The sequence below is a fragment of the Pongo pygmaeus genome, chromosome 12, assembly GCF_028885625.2.
Source record: "Pongo pygmaeus isolate AG05252 chromosome 12, NHGRI_mPonPyg2-v2.0_pri, whole genome shotgun sequence".
NCBI classification, from domain to species: Eukaryota; Metazoa; Chordata; class Mammalia; order Primates; family Hominidae; genus Pongo; species Pongo pygmaeus.
In genome coordinates, this window is record NC_072385.2 from 90456782 (window position 1) to 90478203 (window position 21422).

The 21422-nt window shown below is 47.5% G+C and overlaps 1 protein-coding gene across 9 annotated transcripts in view; it reads left to right on the forward strand.

Annotated features, from left to right (window-relative positions):
* THADA (THADA armadillo repeat containing) overlaps positions 1–21422 on the forward strand; it is a 366352-nt gene that overhangs the window by 313656 nt on the left and 31274 nt on the right. For 8 of the 9 annotated variants that reach the window (XM_054475156.2, XM_063648769.1, XM_054475159.2 and 5 more), the window contains one exon: positions 3371–3502. The exons of the other annotated variant lie outside the window; for it this stretch is intronic. In XM_054475156.2, the coding sequence (XP_054331131.1) occupies positions 3371–3502 (132 nt within the window). The remainder of the gene's footprint in view (positions 1–3370; positions 3503–21422) is intronic. 9 annotated transcript variants of the gene reach the window in all.

Below are 21422 nucleotides of genomic sequence, written 5' to 3' on the forward strand. Positions count from 1 at the left end.
TTCTGTATTAGTCCATTCTCACACTCCTATATAGAGCTACCTGAGACTGGGTAATACATCAAGAAAAGAGGTTTAAACTGGCTCACAGTTCCATGGGCTTAACAGGAAGCATGGCTGGGAGGCCTCAGGAAACTTACAATCATAACAGAAGGCAAAGGGGAAGCAAGGCACAGCTTCCCATGGCAGAGCAGGAGAGTCAGAGAGCAGGGAGAAGTGCCACACACTTTTAAACCATCAGATCTTGTGAGAATTCACTCACTGTCATGAGAACAGCAAGGGGGAAATCTGCCTTCATGATTCACTCACCTCCCACCATCCACTCCAATTCAACATGAGATTTGTGAATCCAAACCATATTAGTATCTTTGGGGCGTAAAGGTGGAGATATTTTGAAATTAAATGGATGTACAGATCTTATCTGGTTTCCAGCATGTTGTACACCTCTATGTCTCTCCTCACTGCTACTCTGTGTGTCAGGACTAATAGGAAAGGGCAGCATGTCAATGATGTGTAAGAAAACCAAGCTTGAGAATATCCTAAGGAATTGAAAAGCATAGTTCTTTTTTTAAAATTTTTTAAATTGTGTTATTTTGTTTTTTGTTTTGCTTTTAAGCACAGGGTTTAATAAAAGGAAACCCCAGGTTCTACACCCATGCTTCAACCCCAACCCTGCCCTCTCCTGCCATGTTTAATCCCATATTAACATGCTATGATTCTCTTCTCACCTATTAGTAGAATTATATTTTTGTGTACCTCTTCCATGCCCAGCCCTCAAGAATCAGACATGGTCACTGCCTCCAAGGAGCTTTCAGTATAGTTGTGGAGAAAGGATTTACAGAATAAAGGAAGGAATTGTTTTTTAGATAGTGAGATCCAAATTTTAAATGTTGTAGGAGTTCTCATGTCCCTGTATCTCTCTGGGAGACAACGTTTTCTTCAATATGGTTTTAACTTTTTTCTTCTCAGTGACTTCAGGCATTTTTCTTACAGCCAGAGAGATATTGAGAAGGGACCTTCTGTGATTGTGATTTAATCATTAGACCCAGAGGAATAAGAGCAAAGAATGACAAACCTTAGTCAAGCTTCTCCAGTAAAGTTAATACCATTTTGCAGCATATTTTCTGGGTGACTTTAACTACTCAAACCCTAGCTCATAACAGGTAAAATGTGCGTGGAATAACCTGGAATTCCTTTGTGAAATTGGGTCCTGTGCCTACAAGAACATGAGAAATAGGTTCAGTGACTCAAGCCTATAATCCTAGCACTTTGGGAGGACGAGGCAGGAAGATCACTTGAGCCCAGGAGTTTGAGACCAGCTTGGGCAATGCAGCAAGATCTTGTCTCTACAAATAATAAAAAAAATTAGCCGGATGTGGTGGTGCACAGCTGTAGTTCCAGCTACTCAGGAAGCTAAGGCAGGAGAATTCCTTGAACCTAGGAGGTCGAGCCTGCAGTGTGAGCCGTTGTACCACTGCACTCCAGCCTGGGCAACATAGTGAGACCCCATCTCAATGAAAAAGGTACTGAATAGGTAGAAGCAAAGGACGTAAAAGTGCATGAGAGGCCAGGCGCGGTGGCTCATGCCTGTAATCCCAGCACTTTTGGAGGCCAAGGAGGGTGGGTCTATCTGAGGTCAGGAGTTTGAGCCTGACCAACATAGTGAAACCCTGTCCCTACTAAAAATACAAAATTAGCCGGGTGTGGTGGTGCATACCTGTAATCCCAGCTACTCGGGAGGCTCAGGCAGGAGAATCACTTGAACCTGGGAGGTGGTGGTTGCAGTGAGCCGAGATTGCACCATTGCACTCCAGCCTGGGCAACAAGAGTGAAACTTCATCTCAAAAAAGAAGTACATGAGAAAAGTCAAGGGCACAGCAAAGTCATTTAAGGAAAAAGAAAAATTGAAATGGACTAAAGAGGGAAGGATCTGAAGGATATAAATGATGACCATGTTAAAGAGGAAAATATTAAGAAAGGAAGGTATTGAACCCTTACAGAACAACTAGAAAGGATGGAGACTGAAAGGCTGAGTAAAATTTAAATCAGATCTGTAATGAAAAGAAGAGAACGAAACCCCAAATGGAGCCAGTCTTCTTATTGGTATGACTAAAGCATCAGTGACTCTGAAACCAGGTTCTCCATGTACAAATGAGGGAGAGGATAGACAAACGGGAGTTCTTAGGGAAGGGTAGTTTCTCCATTGAAAGGATGGGGATGCTGCATGGTGGCCTTCCATGGCCCTCCAGTGATAACCCTCCACAAGCCCAGGCCCACCCCACCTGGACTAGAGGTACCCTTTCTGGGAGGCCATGCTCACCTCTCACTTTCGTCATGAATTCTGTGTCAGTTACAGCAGTCCACTGTCATCTTTCCTGTTGTGAGTCACAGCCACGCAATTTTGTTCTTTACAACTCATTGCTTTGTGTTTTTGACTTTATATTCCTTTTGATTGCTCAGGACAAGATACTATCTTTTATTATTCATTGTCCACAGCAGCACCTAGCACAGGCTGAATAGACAGATCAGTGTCCAGGAGAATGGCAGTCAGATAGTGGACCCCCTACATACATGGGACACAAGCTGCTGCTTTTATCATGGGTGTTTCTCTTTTTTTTTTTTTTGTTGGTCAGGGGGCGAGGATGGAGTCTCGCTCTGTCGCCAGGCTAGAGTGCAGTGGCACGATCTCAGTTCACTGCAACCTCTGCCTCCCAGGTTCAAGCGATTCTCCCATCTCAGCCTCCCAAGTAGCTGGGAATATAGGCGCCCACCACCACGCCCGGCTAATTTTTGTATTTTTAGTAGAGACGGGGTTTCACCATATGGGCCAGGATGGTCTCAATCTCCTGACCTCATGATCCACTCGCCTCGGCCTCCCAAAGTGCTGGGATTACAGGCGTGAGCCACCACACCTAGCCTTTCTTTTTTTATTCTTGCCCCCAGAGCATAATCTTGATTGATGCCTCACTTTCAGAATTTATAGGCTCAGACACTTGAATCAACACTGGGCTAGTTTCTCCAAAGCAGTCTTATGCGTAAAGTTTTCTTCTAGAGAATCAGGACTCAACTAGGAGAGCAGGGCAGAGGGTCTTTTTTAGCTGGGCAGCATCTTCTGGAGGCCTTGCCTAGGGCTGGTTGCCTCTGGAAAGCCTACCTCCTCACCCCCAAAAAAGACATTTCCAAATCTGCTCCCTTAGGAGTCTCTCTTTGCCAATGTTTGTCTAACACTCTTTCTATCTTAACAATACCCACAAAAAAAGGGATAGCTGTAACTCATTCAATGCTCCTCTCTTCCACCAGGGATTTGAAGCAGTGTTTGCACCTGCCTGTTGATTGCATTCTAGGTAATTCAGATTCCTTTTGGTCTTCTTAGAGTTGCAGGATACACTTGCTCTCTGGAAGTGTGTCCTTACCCTTCTGCAGAGTGAGGAGCAAGTTGTTAGAGATGCAGCCACGGAAACCGTGACAACTGCCATGTCACAAGAAAATACCTGCCAGTCAACAGGTACCTTGTTCTTATCCTTTCACATTGTCTTATTGCTGTAGGATAGAGGTTGGAACACTTTTCTATAATGAGCCAGATAGTATCTTAGGCATTGTTGGTCATTTGGTCTCTGTCTCAACTCTGCCATCTTAGTGGGAAAGCCACAAACAGTAGGTAAACAAATGGGCATGACTGTGTTCCAATACTTTGCTTACAGAAATAGGCAGCTTCTCAGATTTGATCTACTAGCCGTAGTTTGCTGACCCCTGCTCTAGGACATCCTAGAGAAAAATTATTTTTAAAGGTAGAAATTTAATAAACTGTTAGGTCTTTTGCTAGTTACATTGTCATCGGTTTTAAATAATGCCAAGTCTCTATTATCTGTGTGGTTCCATAACTCAGGAATCACAAAACCATCATTTTGTTACTGAGTTTTCATATGTGACATAAAGCAACAAATGATTATGTGTACGTTAAGTTTCTGTACTTTGTGTCCTAGCTGCTCATTTGATAATGACATGAACCCAGGAGGGAGGAGGGAGTGGAAAGAAGAGCACCCTAGCTAGGTAGTCCTGAGGTCGCAGCCATCGTATAAGCGGTTACAGCCCCAGGCCCAGGGTCATGTGCATGTAATGGCAAATCCTACGAAAGCTAAAAGGAACTCAGGCTGTGGGTAGAAAATGGGCTGCTGGATGAAAGAGACAGGGGGCAGATGGAGTATAAGTAAGGTCACACCTCTGGACAAGTGGCCATCTGGGAGGGTGCCTGCTTTAGTAGACTTGGATTCTCTGTGCCTGGAGCTGGGTGTCAGGAAAGGTCTCTGGATCAACGGTCCCAATGAGAAGCAAGAACACTGTTTTGAGGTAAGGGATCAAAGCTGAGCAAAGAAGTTCACCTTAATAGACAGCAGAATGAGAGAAAAGGAGGCCCGATGCAAGGCCCCTCATCAGTTACTGTGGCTGGGTCTGCTTGCCAAGGCAGGACACAGGACTGTGTTCCCTGGAAGCCTCCCCAGATGTGTGAACCTTCCAGGATCTGAATCCTCAGTCAATGGTCTGTGTACACTTCTCTGCCTATGTGGAAGAAGCTAGTTTTGGAATAATCTCTCAGTGATACCGCACCAGGGCAGGTTTTGCCTAGATCAGCTTTTCCTCTCAGCAGGATAGCATTTGGAACAGAGCTGCAAGTGATATGCAAGCAGGCTCCCCTCAGCCCCCAACCTGCCAGACTTGCCCAATAGCTAAAATTATGCCATTGGCAATTTATTCATTTTTCCAATTGCAGCATTTGCTTAGAAGGACACACAGAAAGCCTAGTAAGTGCTCAGTAAATATTTTTTGGAATATAATACTCATAGATTCCACACCCAGCCCAGCTTGATTTTCTTAAGCATAAAATATAGATCTTTTTCTTTAGACTGAAAATTAGCTGAGGACTGAGAATCACCCTGATTTTTTTCTTTAATCGTAAGTTAGGCAATTGATTCATCAGAACAATATTGTCTTGTTTTAGGCCAGGCGCAGTGGCTCACGCCTTTAATCCCAGCACTTTGGGAGGCTGAGATGGGTGAATCACTTGCGGTCAGAAGTTCAAGACCAGCCTGGCTAATATGGTGAAACCCCATCTCTACTAAAAATAGAAAAATTAGCTGGGTATGGTGGTGGGCACCCGTAATCCCAGCTACTCGGAAGGCTGAGGCAGAAGAATCTCTTGAACCCAGGAGGCATAGGTCGCAGTGAGCTGAGATAGTGCCACTGTACTCCAGCCTGGGTGACAGAGCAAGACTTCATCCCAAAAAAAAAAAAAAAAAGAACAATATTGTCTTGTTTTACCATCTCTCGAGGATATCAAGTGCTGGTGGTAACTTCACATTCCTTCAGCATATAAGGATTTTGTAGAATACACTGCTGATGTTTTCCTCTTGATGTTCCAAGTTAATTACGATTGAATCTTGACTACCTTAAAAGTACATGTTGTTTCTTTTGTCCCCAAATCGGTGGTTGAGTAAATGCCACAGTAAAATAACATTAAGTTGTGTTAATATTTAATGTCGTCTTTGAGAAGTTAAAATTACAATGAAAAAATTAAAGTTAATTCTCAGTTTTCCTCCAAGAAAGAAATACAACACAAGAGCTCCACACCTCTGAGATCTCCCACTGTCAGTGAGGGATGGATGCAGACAGAGCTCTGCTCTCAGACCGTCTCCTAGCAGCCTGCTGGAGGAGCTTGGGGAAGTAGGAGGTGCATTCTGTGGGGTCTCTCTGGAAAGGGTCTGGAGAGTAGAGTGGGCCCAAAGGAAGGGAGAGATGTGACACAAATGAGAGCTGAACAGTCAATGCAGAAAGAGAAGTTGGAGCCAAAGCCCTGAATTGGGGAGAACCCGGGAGCTGATTGGGCAGCAGTGAGTGGACTTTTGTGGTCAGAACACAGGCTCAGGCTAGGCAAGGAAGAGGAGCAGGAAATGAACTGAGCAAGGCAGGGGCACTTGCTTGTGGGATGGCTCAGTGCCAAGGCCCGATCTCCTTCTGCAGGTAATGGGAAGCTGGAGAGGGTTTAAAGCAGGAATGAGGTGGGAAGGCACTCAGAGGAGACTGATGTTACCGGAAACATACTTGTGGAATCTCTGACAGCAGTGTGTGAGATGGGCCAAGGCTGGGGCTGAGTGAGGGGATTTGCCAGGCAGGGAAATCAGCTGGGGGCTGGCAGCAACAGTCCTCTCCAGCTGCTCTCAGTGGGGTTGGGATGGAGAGGAGAGGAGAGGACTGATTTGTGAGAATACTGGTTGGGGGTTGGGTAATCTCAACATGGGGACTGCTGCTGTGGGAGGTGGGAGAGAAGGGAAAACATGAGGTGACTTCAGAGTTTCAAACCTGTGAGGTGTCCAGGGGAAAATAACGAGGCATGCCTCTGGCACTGATGCAGAAGTCAGACTGTGGCATTCCAGGAAGTGAAACTACCAGGAAATCGGGAAAGGCACTCAGAGGCCACAAGTCACTGTGATCCAGGACAAAGTTTTCCTTAGGTCTTGGAGAGCTCGACATTCGAAATGGAGAGGGCAAAGGGAGACCTTTATCTGCTGTGGGAACAGAATAAACTGTCTGGGTTCTGTCCTGACTTCCTCAGAACGCAGCACAGCTATCCTGGGATCTCCAGTGCTCCTTAACAGATCTAGTTATTGGTCCCCACGGGCACTTTCTGGAACCTGTAGAAGAGGCAAGCATTAAATGCAGTCATTCAGACTTCCTCACCCTAAGATATCCTTTTGCATAATTGGCTTTAGGTCTAGATTTGATTCGTTAATGATTCTAGAAGGCCTGGAGAAAATAATGCCATGGTTAGCCGGCCCTCCTGAGAATAGATTTCTTATTCACCTTTTTTGCCTGCTGGAATCTCCTGCACATGCTTCACCCCACATAGGGAAGCATGAAACTCACAGCCTGTTAACAACTCTCTCCCTGCAATGTCCGAAGCACCCTCAGCCCTTAGAAGTATGGACATCGGGGAGCCCCAGCTGCAGGACCCTCTCTGCCCCTCCCTCCCCACTCTATACCAATCATGGAGCCTGCAGAAGGGAATGGAAGAAATGACATTTCCAGGACTTAAGAGTAAGGTATTGAAATTTGTAGCTAGGAGAAAAAAAATTTGTGGGCTGGACTCCAGGCAAGGCTCTGCCTTCCTCCTTTCCCTGCTCTGACTTCAGGCCTTGAAATGCTCAGGAAAGAGCTCTAATGCTGCAAGAGCAGGAGATGCTCAAGGCTATCTCTGCAGCTCCCCACCCTCTTCCACCAAGGGGCCACTCGGATCTGTTTTATACCACATCGGGGATTTAATGTCAGATTTCATTTGAACAAAGGCCTCTGTGTGGGAAAAACAACCTGGACGATACTTAACTTTAAATCCCGGCATTTGCCTGATTCTTAAGTTAGGCAGAGTTCTGGGTGAGAGCAGCAGGAGAGGAACCCATGAAGGTACAAATTTGTGAAGCTGCCTTCAGAGGAAGAGAAGATGAGAAAGGTATCTTAGAAGGTTAGAAGGGCTAGAAGAAAGAATCCAGTGATTGGGGTTCTTCCATAGCCTTTCCTACAAGCCAGGGGTATCCGAGCCTTTTCTTTTTGCAGAGCTCTTTCACTCTGATGCAAGTTATCTGGTGTGGCTTAGCTGGAAATACTGCAGAGAGTTAAGACAGAAGGACTCCAGGATGGGCTTAAGGATGGCTAGATCAGGAGGTCCCCAGGCAGAACCACATACGTTCCACTTAGCAGAGGCAGGGTGCCTCTGGGAGCTGGATGGGCCATGGGGACAGGGCAGGCAGGGGGATGGCTTTCTGGACTTCCCTCAGGCTTCTTGCTTTTCCTGGCACTGGATCTCCCCCTTTCTTGCTCTTTCGGCTTCAGCCACTGTTGGCCACCTAATTTAGATGGCCTGCTCCCATTCCCATCTCCATTTGTGAGGCTCAGAAAACAGTTTCTGGCCAGGTGCGGTGGCTCACGCATGTAATCCCAGCACTTTGGGAGGCTGAGGTGGGCGGATCACCTGAGGTCAGGAGTTCAAGACCAGCCTGGCCAACATGGTGAAACCCCATTTCTAATAAAAACACAAAAATTAGCTGGGCATGGTGGTGCACATCTGTAGTCCCAGTTACTCGGAGACTGAGGCAGGAGAATTGCTTGAACCTCGGAGGTGGAATTTTCTCAGTAATGCAGTGAGCCAAGATCACACCATTGCACTCCAGCCTGGGCAACAGAGTGAGACTGCCTCAAAAAAAAAAAAAAAAAAAAGAAAAGAAAAGAAAGGAAAACAGTTTCTGCTTGAGTTGATACAGGATGAGAGAAGGCACTGAGCAAGGAATTTTAAGGCGTGCCAGATTTCATGCCTGTTGTCAGTGTTTTGGTTCAAGAAGGATGACTTCTTGGTAGAAACTTTCTTATGAAAAAAATATATATAAGACCTTTAAAGGTGGTAGTGGGTAGGCAAGCAGGCAGATCAGCTGTGGCTCTTTTTCTTGGAATAGTGTCTCCAAGTAGTTCTGGTCCCTCTCTCCTAGCAGGCCCCTTGCCCACAAAAAGTCATGTAAAACTTATGCTCATCCTTCCAAATATGGACATTTAGTGGGAATGTATTAAATCCCATCTTCTCAACAGCACCCCTGCCCTCCGGGATCTCCCCATTCCCTGAGCCGCTGCAGCATTTGGTTATTGTATCATCACAGAGCCTTTGCTATTCTACACTTTTATCGTTTTCCCTTTCCTGTGCTTTAGTTCTCTCTTCCCAACTAGCCCTCATGAACTTAGAGACTGTTTTCTATTAGGTACACAGTGGGTGCTCAATTTGTGTTAATGGATTGATTTTTCACCACCACAGGTGCCACCAAAGGTGGCAAAAGAAGCATGAGAGTACGCTTTGAAATAAGAAAGCTCCAGAACAAGCAGGCAGACCCTCTCTGCTGGAACCAACTCAAGGGGCAGCGTTTTTCACTGATTCATACCAACTAGGGTGGCAGTCTTGCTGACTCGCGCACTGTCCGGGTCTGGTAGGCTGAGTTTGCAGCCTGTAGTGTTGGGTCCCTCCTCACTCTTACCTCTGAAGTCTGGGTCTTGGATTACAGGACCAGAGAGCCAGCCTGGGGCTGCGGGGACCATGGCCCTGGGTTATCTGGGAGACACCAAAGGAGCCTCCTGTGCTTAGCATGGTGACCCGTAGAGACTGGAATAACAATGGTGTTTAGGAGGGAGGTGGAAGAGGGGAAGTAGGAGCGAGATGTGGAAAAATGAGACTCAGAGGTTAGAGAATGGAGCAGTAGGCAAGTGGCATTGTGAGGTTGAGTCCAAGCAGCCATGTAGCCAGGGCAAGGCAAAAAAGGAAAAAACCAACATCTGCACACGTGTATACATGAGTGCATCATTGTCACCCACACAGAGCCCGTGGGCCAGCATGAAAGGATGAACACTTCTCATATGCCCCGACCCTTGAGCAAACAGGGAGGGATGCCTGGGAGGAGAGAGAGATAGGAAGGCCTGGGTCACTGTGACATTTTCCAGTGGCCCCTTGGAGTGAGACAGCTCAGTCAGCAAAGCCCCAGGCCTGCGGGACTTCATACTGAGTCACAGATGGTTCCACCCCTGGAACCTCTAAGGCTGCCCACCAGTCTCAGACCCGCAGCAGGCCCTGCCAGCAGCTTCGGTTCCTGCCGGATCACAGTGTCAGGCACTAGAAGGGCTCTGCAAGTACTGACTGCCTCCCTCTTCCTCCTGCCTTCCAGTAGGCTCTTTCCTAATCGACTCAGGTATATCGTCTTCAAAGTGCCCTTTTTGCTCTGTGGTGCCAGAGCCTGGCCCCAGACTCAATATTGTAGAGGTACCAAGTAACTTTTTCTAAAGAAGAATGACCCAAAAAAGTTAAGAATCACTCTACTAGAATATATCCTGCTACCTATCTCCAAGCCTGGCCTAAATTCCTCTTCAGATGAGTTAAACTTATTTGCCTCCATCATTTCTTTTTCTTTTTTTTTTTTTTTTGTTTGTTGTTGTGGTTGTTGTTGAGACAGAGTTTCACTCTTGGCACCCAGGCGAGAGTGCAGTGGTGCAATCTCGGCTCACTGCAATCTCCGCCTCCCGGGTTCAAGCGATTCTCCTGCCTCAGCCTCCCGAGTAGCTGGGATTACAGGCACACACCACCATGGCTGGCTAATTTTGGTATTTTTAGTAGAGATGGGGCTACTACATGTTGCCCAGGCTGGTCTTGAACTCCTGACCTCAAGTAATCTGCCCGCCTTGGCCTCCCAAAATGCTGGGATTACAGGCGTGAGCCACCGTGCCTGGCCATCCATCATTTATATGTGTCTACTTTAAAATTCTAAATTGGGGCTAGGCACAGTGGCATATACCTGTAATCCCAGCACTTTTGGAAGCCGGGGCAGCCAGATCACTTGAGCCCAGGAGTTCAAACCCAGCCTGGGCAACATGGGGAGACCCCATGTCTACAAAAAAATTTAAAAATTAGCCAAGTGTAGTGGTGCATGCCTGTGGTTCCAGCTACTGAGGAGGCTGAGGTGGGAGGATCACTTGAGCCCAGAAGGTCGAAGCTACAGTGAGCCATGATCATGCCACTGCACTCCAGCCTAGGTGACAGAGTGAGACCCTGTCTCAAAAAAAAAATGAAACCAAAACTCTAAATTGTTTTCTGACCCCTTCTCTTATTCCTACTTAAGATAGTCTACAGATTTTTCTTACTATTTAAGTATGAAATGAGAAGTGGTCAGATCAAGGGTATTCAATCATTCATTTGTTCATTCGTTCAACAAATACTTACAAAGTGCCTGTCCGCCAGGCTTGTTTCATGTGCTAGTCCAAGCCACCACCATCTCTTCCCAGACTTCTACAGCCTGGTCTTCCTGCCTCTATTTTTGTTTGTTGCAATTCAGGCTCGCTTCTTCAGGAGTAAAACAGATGATACCGCTCTCCTGCTCAGAACTCTCTCTTGGCTTCCCATCTTAATCTGGGTAAAACCCAGACTCCTAAGGCAACATAAAAAATCCTACCCAGTCCAGCCCCTGCCACTCCTCCCCTAGCCACTCCAGCCATCTTTGGGATTTTCCAACTCCAGAGCCCATTCCAACCTCAGGGCCTTTGCAATAGCTGTTCCCTCTGCTTGGAATATTCTTCCCTTGTCCCGTATGGCTCACTCCTTCATATCATTCCAAACTCAGCTTCAGTGTCATCTGCACGGGGGGCCTGCCTTGACCTCTCAGACTACAGTAACCACCCAGTTATTTGCTATTATTCACCCCACTGGTTTAATTCTCTGCATAATTTTATTTGTTATTTGTTTCTCTCCACCGGAATAAAAGTTCCAAGAGAGGCCGGGCGCGGTGGCTCACGCCTGTAATCCTAGCACTCTGGGAGGCCGAGGCAAGTGGATCACCTGAGGTCAGGAGTTCGAGACCAGCCTGGCCAACATGGTGAAACCCCCTCTCTACTAAAAATACAAAAATCAGCTGGGCGTGGTGGTGCATGCCTGTAGTCCCAGCTACTCGGGAGGCTGAGGCAGGAGAATCGCTTGAACCCAGGGGGTGGAGGTTGCAGTGAGCTGAGATTGCACCACTTCACTCCAGCCTGGGCAAAAGAACGAAACTCTGTCAAAAAAAAAAAAAGTTCCAAGAGGGTAGGATTTTTGTCTTGTTTGTTTGCTGCTATATTCTCAGAACCTGGCACATAATAGATTCTCAATAAGAATCACTGTTTGATGATCAGTTGAATGAATGAATTGAGGAATGTATCTATCAAAGTAGTTAAACCCAGTAAGAAGCTTAGTGTTTTTCAAATCTACCTGGTGGGGGAGCTGTTTGGATTCTATGTTATGAAATTGCCCTGAGATCACAGCATTTTCTTGTCGTGGCAGATTAAATCGCCTGCCTTAGTCCTCACTTCTTCCTAGAGACATTAATTCAACAGCTGATGAGGAACTGATGGAGCATCTACTAAGACTGCCCACTGTAGAAAATCCTGGACTAACTCTGTGTCTCCCTTGTCATTCTATACTGGATCATGCAGGATGGAATTTCTTGAGCAAGAGTTTCATCCATAGGGGCCCACATGCCTAGCACAGGGCCGGCCCTGGGAAGTGCCCAGCAGGTGGATACTTGTCAGTTGCTCATCAGGTTCCAGGTGAGGGACCAGAGCCAAGGCTGCATGAATCGATCTGGAAGGCTTAGGGGAGGTGGCCCCTTCCTCCCAGAGCCCCATCTGCTCTTTCCCACTCTGAGCAGGCCAGTGGGGGGACAGGGGAAGGAGAACCTCATCACCTCCCTCTTGATGCTCCTGTTTCATTTTATCCCCTTTGATCCTCGCAACACTGTGAGATACTTTATTATTTCCTCCATTTTATTTATATTTTTACGATTTTAAAGGTGGGGTCTCACAGCATCACTCTGGCTGGAGTACTGGTGGCTGTTCACAGGCACGCTTGTAGCTCACTGCAGTCTTGAACTCCTGGGCTCAAGGGATCCTCCCACCTCAGCCTCCTGAGTAGCTGGGACTATAGGGACCTACCATACTTCCTCCATTTTAAATGTGAACATGCAGAAGTTCAGAGAGTTGAAGGAATGGGCCCAAAGTCCCAAGGCAGATAAGTGTCAGAGCCAGAGTTGGAGCTCCGGCCCCTGTGGTGACAGAGGCCTTGCACTCTCAGAGCCTCTCTGAGACAGGGAAAGGAGTCCAAACCTGGCATCTAGTTTAGAACCCAGGAGTTAAGAGAAAGGGGTGCATTGAAGGTCTTCTAAACTCACTGTTGTGTTTGAAAGAAGACAATGGAGTCAGAGCATAAGAAAATGGGTTGGGGAACAGAGCTGAGATACCAGAGTGTGCCCTGGGGAAAGGGAATAGAGGGCAGATGCAGCAAGAGGCGGCAGGCGGTCCTCCATCAAGGCTGCTGCTGTTCCTGTTCTCCAGTGCTCCTCCTAAAGGGAGGGAATCCCAGGACTCCAGAGTTTTAGAGCCTCTGACTTACAGATGTGGAAACTGAAGCCCAAGAAAGGTAAATGATTTCCCCAGTGTCACATAATGAGTAGAAAAACGAGGTCTACAACACCGACTCCTGAGGCCCAGGACAGTACCTCTCTACTGTCCCGCAAGCCTTGATTTATACAGAGGAAATGACAGAAATGTAGGGGTGCCCCCTGAGAATAATCCAGACTCGGGGGTAGAGAGGAGCTGGCAGGGGTGAGATGGGGTGGTGTGGGGTAAGGGCAGAGAAGATGGAACACTGCCTTGAGAAGAGGGCTTGGAGGAACTCCAGCAACACTGGGGTGGGAAGAACTAAGTGTTCTGTGAAACCAGCCATCTCTCAGCAGTCAGCAATCAAACCACACCCTGAGTCAGCCTGGGATTCCACTGCCTTGCTCTCTGTGGGCCTCTCTCCATGGCTGGGCTGGGTGTTCTTCAGTATTGTCAGTGAGGCTGCAGGGGAGGAAACAGAAGAAGCGAGGAATTGTGGTCCTAACCCTCTGTGAACTGGTGGAGGGTGAGGGGAAATGCTTTTGAAGGAAGGTAGTTATGTGGGAGCCAGTTATCTGTTTCCTCATTTATTCCTTCAAAATAAACAGATTTGATCAAGGTAGGCCCCCATTCCTGCCAGCTGCAGTGGGTGGGCACGGCAGAGCTCCAGTTGCCACATTCCAAGTTGTGTGTGGTGTCAGTTGCTGTTCCAGAGAGCCTGGGCCCCCTGACGTTCACCTGCGTCTCAGCAAGTGCGTCACTGGCAGCGGCTCCCATGATGTGCAAAAGCAGGTGCAAACGAATGCTCCCGTCTTCGATCTGCTGGCCAGTTACGAGTGCCAGTGAGTACCCTGGCTGGGCCTGGTTGCTGGGGTGATGGGATTGTTACCATGGCCTCCCAGTGACTAATCCCCAGAGAGACAACAACAGGCTCCTTTCGAGGAAATGAGGGTCATTTTTGCATCATTTTGCCCTGACTCTTGCTGCTTCTGAAAGCCGAGCTCTCTGGCCAAGGCAACTGACCCCTGTGGGTGACGATAAGCCCTCAGTCTGAGGCTTAGACCATCTGGTGCTGACACGGCTGCAGGGTGTTAGTCAGGGCAAGCCTGGTGCCTGGTGATCTTCCTTCTCCAGCTTGTGGCCTCGGCTCTCCTCTTCTGTGCTTTCCTTTTCCTCAGGAACTTTCACTTTCCTCAGCAAGGCCATATCACAATGCAGGATTTCTCTTTTCACTGTGGCAAGCAGGCTTCCTTTTTGAACCTAAGCCAGTTTCAGGTGTTAGGGTCACTGCTCTGTCAGGGGTGGCAAGATGGGCACCCCCCTTTCTCGTTCGTCCCTGGTTCAGTGAGGATGACTCCTCCAGCCCCAGCTTCAGGCCTGACTCTATTGGGAGCACCCTTCCTGAGCACCCCAGCCAGCACTGGCACCTGCCCTTTGCCCTCCTGAGTTCACTCAGCCACAGACTTCTTCCATCCCAACAGCCAGATGAAGGTCAGACCCAGGCTGTCATGACAGTGCTGCCCGAGAAGTTCTGCAGGGCAGGGGTGGGGCCCAGGAGAGGCCTCCTCACTGGCCACAGTGGCGGCCCCTCCCTCACCATCCTGCTGTTATCCAAGGAGGCATAAAGGGTGACATCAGAGACCTGGGGAAGCCCTCATCCTACCCACCAAACTCCAATTCTGTTCCCAAATCTCCCAGAAGATGCTTGGTGGATTGTGAAAGTCTGGGCTTCCTTGTTTTTGCTGCTCTATTTTGACTACAGCAGTCCCCATGGCAAGACCTCTCATGGGCAGAAGAGCAGAATGGAGAGTGGCTCTGGTGGTGGCGGGCCAGTACAGGGAGGGTTTTTTTCTGCACACATGGGGCAGGGTGTGTACATTGAGATGGAATGGCATGTTGGGAATCTGTGCGCCTTTCAGAGTGTCTGTAAAGAGAACACAGCCCCAGTTTGGATGTGAATGTCTGTATGAGCGTTAGGAGGAGAATGGGATTCGAGAGATGTGCTCTGACCTGTTCACTGATGCATCGTGATGAGCTAAAAGTAAGAAATCCCTCCCTGAATGTCAAAATGGCCAGGAAATCCTTGCTGTACTTCAGTAATTGGGTTTGTCAGAAGTGAATTTTTTGTGAGGCTGATCTACAGGAGCAGAGGCAGAGAACAGCAGGTGGGAATCAAAAACAAAGAATTGGCCTTGACAGCAACTTGTCTTCTCCCTCTCTACCTCCTCTCCCCTTGTTCCTTTCCCCCTCTCCTGCCTCCTCACCTCCAGCTGAAGTACTGACGTTACTGGAGTACAACCAGGGCTGTCAGCTTGGGGTGTATCTTGAAATGGACTTTCTGAAGTATTTTCTGGGATTTCAAGCATGAAACAGCTGGTGTTATAGTCAGGGTATAGATTTGGCATCTGTAAGAGAAGTTAATAGTGGCTTAAACAAGTCAGTAGCTTATTTCTTCCTCACATAGAGCACTCGGTAGACTAGTGTGATGGTCCGTATGATTAGGGGCCCACACCTTCTTTCTTGGTGCTCTGACATTTTCAAGACACACCATCCCTCACATGGCCCCAGATGGCAGTGCCAGCTCCCACTGCCATGTCCACAATCTGGTGAGCCGGAAGGCAGGAGGGAAGGGCCAGCTTGGAAGTCACATGCACCACTTCCATGGATCTTATCGGCCAGGCCCTCATCATCTGCCACAGATCTCAGCCAAAGAGGCCCAGAAATCGTGTGTTGAGCTAAATGGACACACGCTCAGCTAAAAAGCCCATTTCTATGTAAGGGGGAAAGACTGGGTTTTGGGAGATAGGAACTTCACTTCTCGCAGTCTGCCATCTTCTTATTTTTACCAGGTCCTAATCACTGAGGTTCTGGAAAGTGCCACCTGCATAGGCACTAACATCTGGGGACACAGGGATGAATTAGATAGAGCATCTGCTCCTAAACTGTTGGGAGTCCACCCTCTCAGGTGGTATGCCACCTAAAATCAACAGACCTTCCTTTACATATATCCAAATCATTTTTTTCTGTTAGCAACTTACATGGCTAATTTTATAAGAAAAGGAAGTAACCATTAATAATAAGAATTTTGTTCTAAACGTTCTCAATAACTTGGTAAGTTTGTTTGCTGATCCCTGTATCATCTCTTAGGACCACACACATCACCCAAAATGCAGACACTTCATTAGGAAACAAGCCCACAAGCTTTGCAGTTGCATTACCCAGAGCAAGAATTTACTAGAAAGATAACTTTTTAATTGAAGGGGACTGGGGAGGAAGAAAACACTTAATAGAGACCAAAAAAAATGGAGCAATGGTGGGAGGGAGGGAGCCACACTTAGAAGGGAGCAGGAATGGGGAAGTGGAGAGGGGAGGCTCAAGTTTGGCACCCTGCCTGTTCCACCACTGTGCTTACGTGTGGCAGGTCCTCCTTGTGCCGGTCAACCTGGTTAAGTGTCGCGATTCTACCCAGCCCCATGCCCTCCTTTCCCACAAAGCCTTTCCAGTCTTTGTGTCTCTCCTTGAGTCAGACCCGCACTGTTTAGCTCTTACATTGCTCCTTCTTTAGGAGACTCCTCCTCTCACCCACACTAAGCTTTTTAAGGGTTGAGGCCTCCATCACAGCAGAGTGGATCATGTTTTTTGTTTTTTGTTTTTGAAAGGGAGTCTCGCTTTGTCGCCCAGGCTGGAGTGCAGTGGCACTATCTTGGCTCACTGCAAGCTCCACCTCCCGGGTTCACACCATTCTCCTGCCTCAGCCTCCCAAGTAGCTGCGACTACAGGCGCCAGCCACCACTCCTGGCTAATTTTTTATTTCTGTTTTTTTGTTTTTAGTAGAGACGGGGTTTCACCGTGCTAGCCAGGATGGTCTCGGTCTCCTGAGCTTGTGATCCGCCCACCTTGGCCTCCCAAAGTGCTGGGATTACAGGCGTGAGCCACCGCTCCCGGCCCGGAGCATGTTACGTTCTAGAGTGGCTCACGGCAGGCAGACCTATTGTTTCTGTAGCACAGCCTGGTTTTGGAGTTGAATGTGGACATGGGGTTTGAGATGGGCAGCTTCCCTTCAGTCAGTCCCCTACTCAGCGTCCCGGCAAGCTCACTGGCCCCAGCGATGAGCCTGTAGGGTCAGGTTATATTGGGACAAGTTGGTAAGGGCTCCCCAAGCAACCCAGTCCCATCACACCAGAAAATGAAATTCCCCTCTTTTAAAAGCCACTCATAGAACATAGTGGTGGTTCTGCTTCAGACCCTCAGGAGTGTGTGTGTGTGTGTGTGTGTGTTTCAAAAGTAAAAAAAAAAAAATCAGATTATCATCCTCGCCCCCTTAATCTGTTCCAAATGAGAATACTTAGGAAGAAAACTCCCAAGAACCCACTCTGTTAAGAAAATTGGTTTCTGCTGTGGAGTGGGTCAGGGTGGGGAATGGAGTTAGGAAAATATATGGAACCTGACAGAAGAGATTCGGTTTGTGTTTGGAAAAGGATTCGGGTTGTTTTCAAGTTTTGAGTTACAGCCTGGGCATGTTTGAAGAAGTGGAGTTGTACAGCACAGCCTCTGTGGGCTTCTCATTCAGCTCCTCCTGCCTGCCCAGCCCTTGTTAGAGATGCCTTGCTTGGCAGGCTGGCTGGGAAACCTTCTTCATAAATAACTCCGCGGGGGATACAGGAGTGATAACAGACGTTTTAAGTGGAAGCCGAGCTGCCTTAAGAACTTAGGAAAGGGCCCAGCACGTGTCTGGCCCCAGGATTCTCCTTGCTAAGCAAGGGAACACTCTTAAAGCTTTCAGTTTGGTTACTCTAATTTTATTATTTCTCTAACCTCTCTAACCAGCAGAGTGATTGAGGCTCTGATTGTGAGTCCTGTTTTTATTTTTCACACTATTTTTATACTTTGAAGCTGTGGTTTTAAAATATACACTCGAAAATGTTGGCTTGGCACCCACGAGGCCCAGGAGGTTGTCCAGATGCACTGAGTCCGGGGCTGCTCCCAGCAGCCTTTCAGTGCCCCTGCCCCCACCGCTGGCCTTTGGGGACGGATGGAATGGGCAGGAGTTGCTGTAAGAGACTGGTCCAACCACAGGCAAGCTTCTGGCCAAATATTTTAAATTCGACTCTGAGAAACTAGCAGGAATCTTGTTCTGGTGGCTTCCCAAACATACACTCAGGGATCAGAACCTGTAGAAGCAGAATTCCCAGTTTCAGATAAAATGTTCATTCATCTCCAATATGCAGTGCTGGTCCCCATCGCCCTTCCATCCATGCTGAAAGTGTGTGCAGCACGGTACTTAGGGAAAAACAGTGCCAGCAAAGTGGGTTCATTTGTTTCTGTCACCACCATTTGCTGGAAATGGCTGTCATGTTCACGGTACTGTAGAACTCAGAGATGGGTGCAAGAAATCTTCCAAAGCGCTGACCTTCCTGTGTTCTTCTCCAGCTAGTTCTAACCCCGCCCTCTATCCTCTTGCCCTCTTTTTTCCCCCAGGCTCCTCCCTTCCCTTCTTTTCTCCCAATCCAGAATAGATCTAGGAATCTGAAATTTCCACCTTGGCTATACAAACAGCACTGAGTCTCTTTGAACAGCCTTGTCCATAAATCTTAGATTGTTTTTCATCTTTGAAAAAGTTACTTCTGGCCCAGCATGGTGGCTCATGCCTGTAATCCCAGCACTTTGGGAGGCCGAGGCAGGCGGATCACCTGAGGTCAGGAGTTCGAGACCAGCCTGACCAACATGGAGAAACCCCGTCTCTACTAAAAATACAAAATTAGCCAGGCGTGGTAATGCATGCCTCTAATCCCAGCTACTCGGGAGGCTGAGGCAGGAGAATCACTTGAACCCAGGAGGTGGAGGTTTCGGTGAACCGAGATCGCGCCATTGCCCTTTAGCCCGGGCAACAAGAGCGAAACTCCGTCTCAAAAAAAAAAAAAGAAAAGAAAAAGAAAAAGCTACTTCTATCAGCAAGTCATTATTCACTTGTGGGGCAGGGAAAAGTTCACTACATTCAGACTTCAGTTTCTTTTCACTCTGTTTCACAGCATCCACTCCCCTGAAACCACGGGCTTTAAAAAAAAAATCAGTCCCCAATAGGCAAGGTGCCCCGTGACATAGCCAGCTAGAACCAGGGAAGGAGGTGAGAGTAAGGGGAGGTTTGCCTAGATGGGGGCTAGCTGTCTCAGCCCATGGGGGAAAATAATTTCAGTCTCAGGGAACTAAAAACCCACTGTTCTTATTTTAGAGTGGTGGATTTGGTGGGTGGGGAAATTTGGGGAGACAGGGTGATATTTATAATGAAAAATAGCTGTATTGTTGAGGGGTGGGTTGTGAGGAGGGAGAGCATGAGGAAAATAGCTAATGCATGCTGGGCTTAATATCCAGGTGATGGGTTGATAGGTGCAGCAAACCACCATGGCACACATTTACCTTTGTAACAAACCTGCACTCCCTGCACATGTACCCTGGAACTTAAAAATAAATAAGTATTATAGTATAATGTAGCTAACAGGCTAGAACATCCCTCAATTCCATGTTATGTCAGCTAAAGAAGAGATGAAAGGAGGGTGAATTTGGAGCAAATAGAAGAGAAAGGAATGGGGGGAGAGAGAAACAGACTGTCACTTGAGGACCTGGCTTGGTGTTTCTGCTTCTCATCCCTAGCATGTTGGCTCTTTGACCCCATGCTTGTCCTCATGGTTACAAGATAGCTTGTGTACCTCAGGTACATCCCAACATTTTAGGTAGGAAAGAAGGGATAAGAACATACATTTTTCTTCTCACGGGGCTCTGTTTATCCAGGTATTTAAAATGCCCCCCCCAACCACCCACCCACCCAGCATATATTTCTGTATGCATCCTTGGCCAGGTCAGGTACATGGCCATCCCAGATATGAGGGTAGGCTGAAGGAGAAAGTATCATGCAATGGAGAATGAGACAGGTCTAGGCATATCACTTGGAACTGGAACCATCACCTCCCAGAACAAAATTGGCCTTCTATTAATTAGCAAGGAAGAAGTAGGATAGCTGTTGGGTGGGCTACTGGGGAGGGATTAGTGTATACCCAGGAAGTGCCGTGACACATTTAGGGAACTACCTGACACATTTAGTCCAGCATGATGAGTGTAGAGTTGGGGTAGGGTGGGAGAAGGACAAACACTAAAGGTAGATAGGGACCAGATTTTCAAAGGCCAAAGATGCCCTGCTGCTGACTTGGCTCTCTATGGAAGCCATCACAGGTGTAAGGAGGAAAGTGAGACATGATTGCACATTGCACAGAAGTGGGGAGGGGACGCCAGTCTCAAGAGCAGTGGTTTTCACACTGCAATATGTACACAGATCACCTGAGGATCTTGTCAAAATGAGATTCTGTTTCTGTGGGCCTAGGTAAGGCATGAGATTCTACATTTCGTAAAAACTCCCCAGTGATGCTGACACAGCTGATCAGGGGATCATACTTGGAGTAGCAAGGTCCTAATGTACAAATACGTTTGTTAGACATTTTATAGTAACTGCTAATATAACTGAAATAGAAATTAACACTCTCAAATCACTAAAGGAAAAAAAGACAAACTTAGATTGAGTTTTCTTTTTAAAGAAAGGCAAAATCTGATGTGTCTTTTGGTAATCCTGATGTCTACATGTGACAGAAAAGCCAAACAGAGGTTTAAACACAGTGGAAGTTTTTCTCTCTCTCAAGTGACTGCAGTCCATTCCATATGAGTGAGTCCAGACTGATTGGCAGGCCCCAGGCCCCATGCTTCTTCTGTCTTTCTGCTTCACTCTCCTGGCATGTGGCTTCCATCCTCAAGGTCACCTCTTCATCCATAATGGTTGCCAGAAGCATTAGCTAGCTCATCCTCATAACAGATGAAAAGAAAGGGAAGAAAGAATAAAGAGTGTGCATCCTCTCCTTTCAAGGAATGCCCCCAAAGTCCCATAAAACCCTTCTCTTTACCTCTCATTAGCTACAACCTAATAACATGTCCATATTTTGCTGCAAGATGTGCAAAGAAACATGATCTTTTGGGCTAAGCACATTACCTAGAGTTCGCTTGCTAAGGAAGAAGGAAACACATCCAGCTATATGTCACTTTGATAAAGAGATAAGCCTAAATTTGCAAGGAATGGTTGAAAATAAAGAAATGCACACCCAGCACTTTGAGAGGCCGAGGCGGGTGGATCACCTGAGGTCAGGAGTTCGAGACCAGCCTTGCTAACATGGCAAAGCCCCATCTCTACTAAAAATACAAAAAATTGCCAGGCGCGGTGGCTCATGCCTGTAATCCTAGCACTTTGGGAGGCCGAGGCGAGTGGATCACCTGAGGTCAAGAGTTCGGGACCAGCCTGGCCAACAGGGTGAAACCCCATCTCTACTAAAAATACAAAAATTAGCTGGGCATGGTGGCATGTGCCTGTAATCCCAGCTATGCGGGAGGCTGAAGCAAGAGAATCACTTGAACCT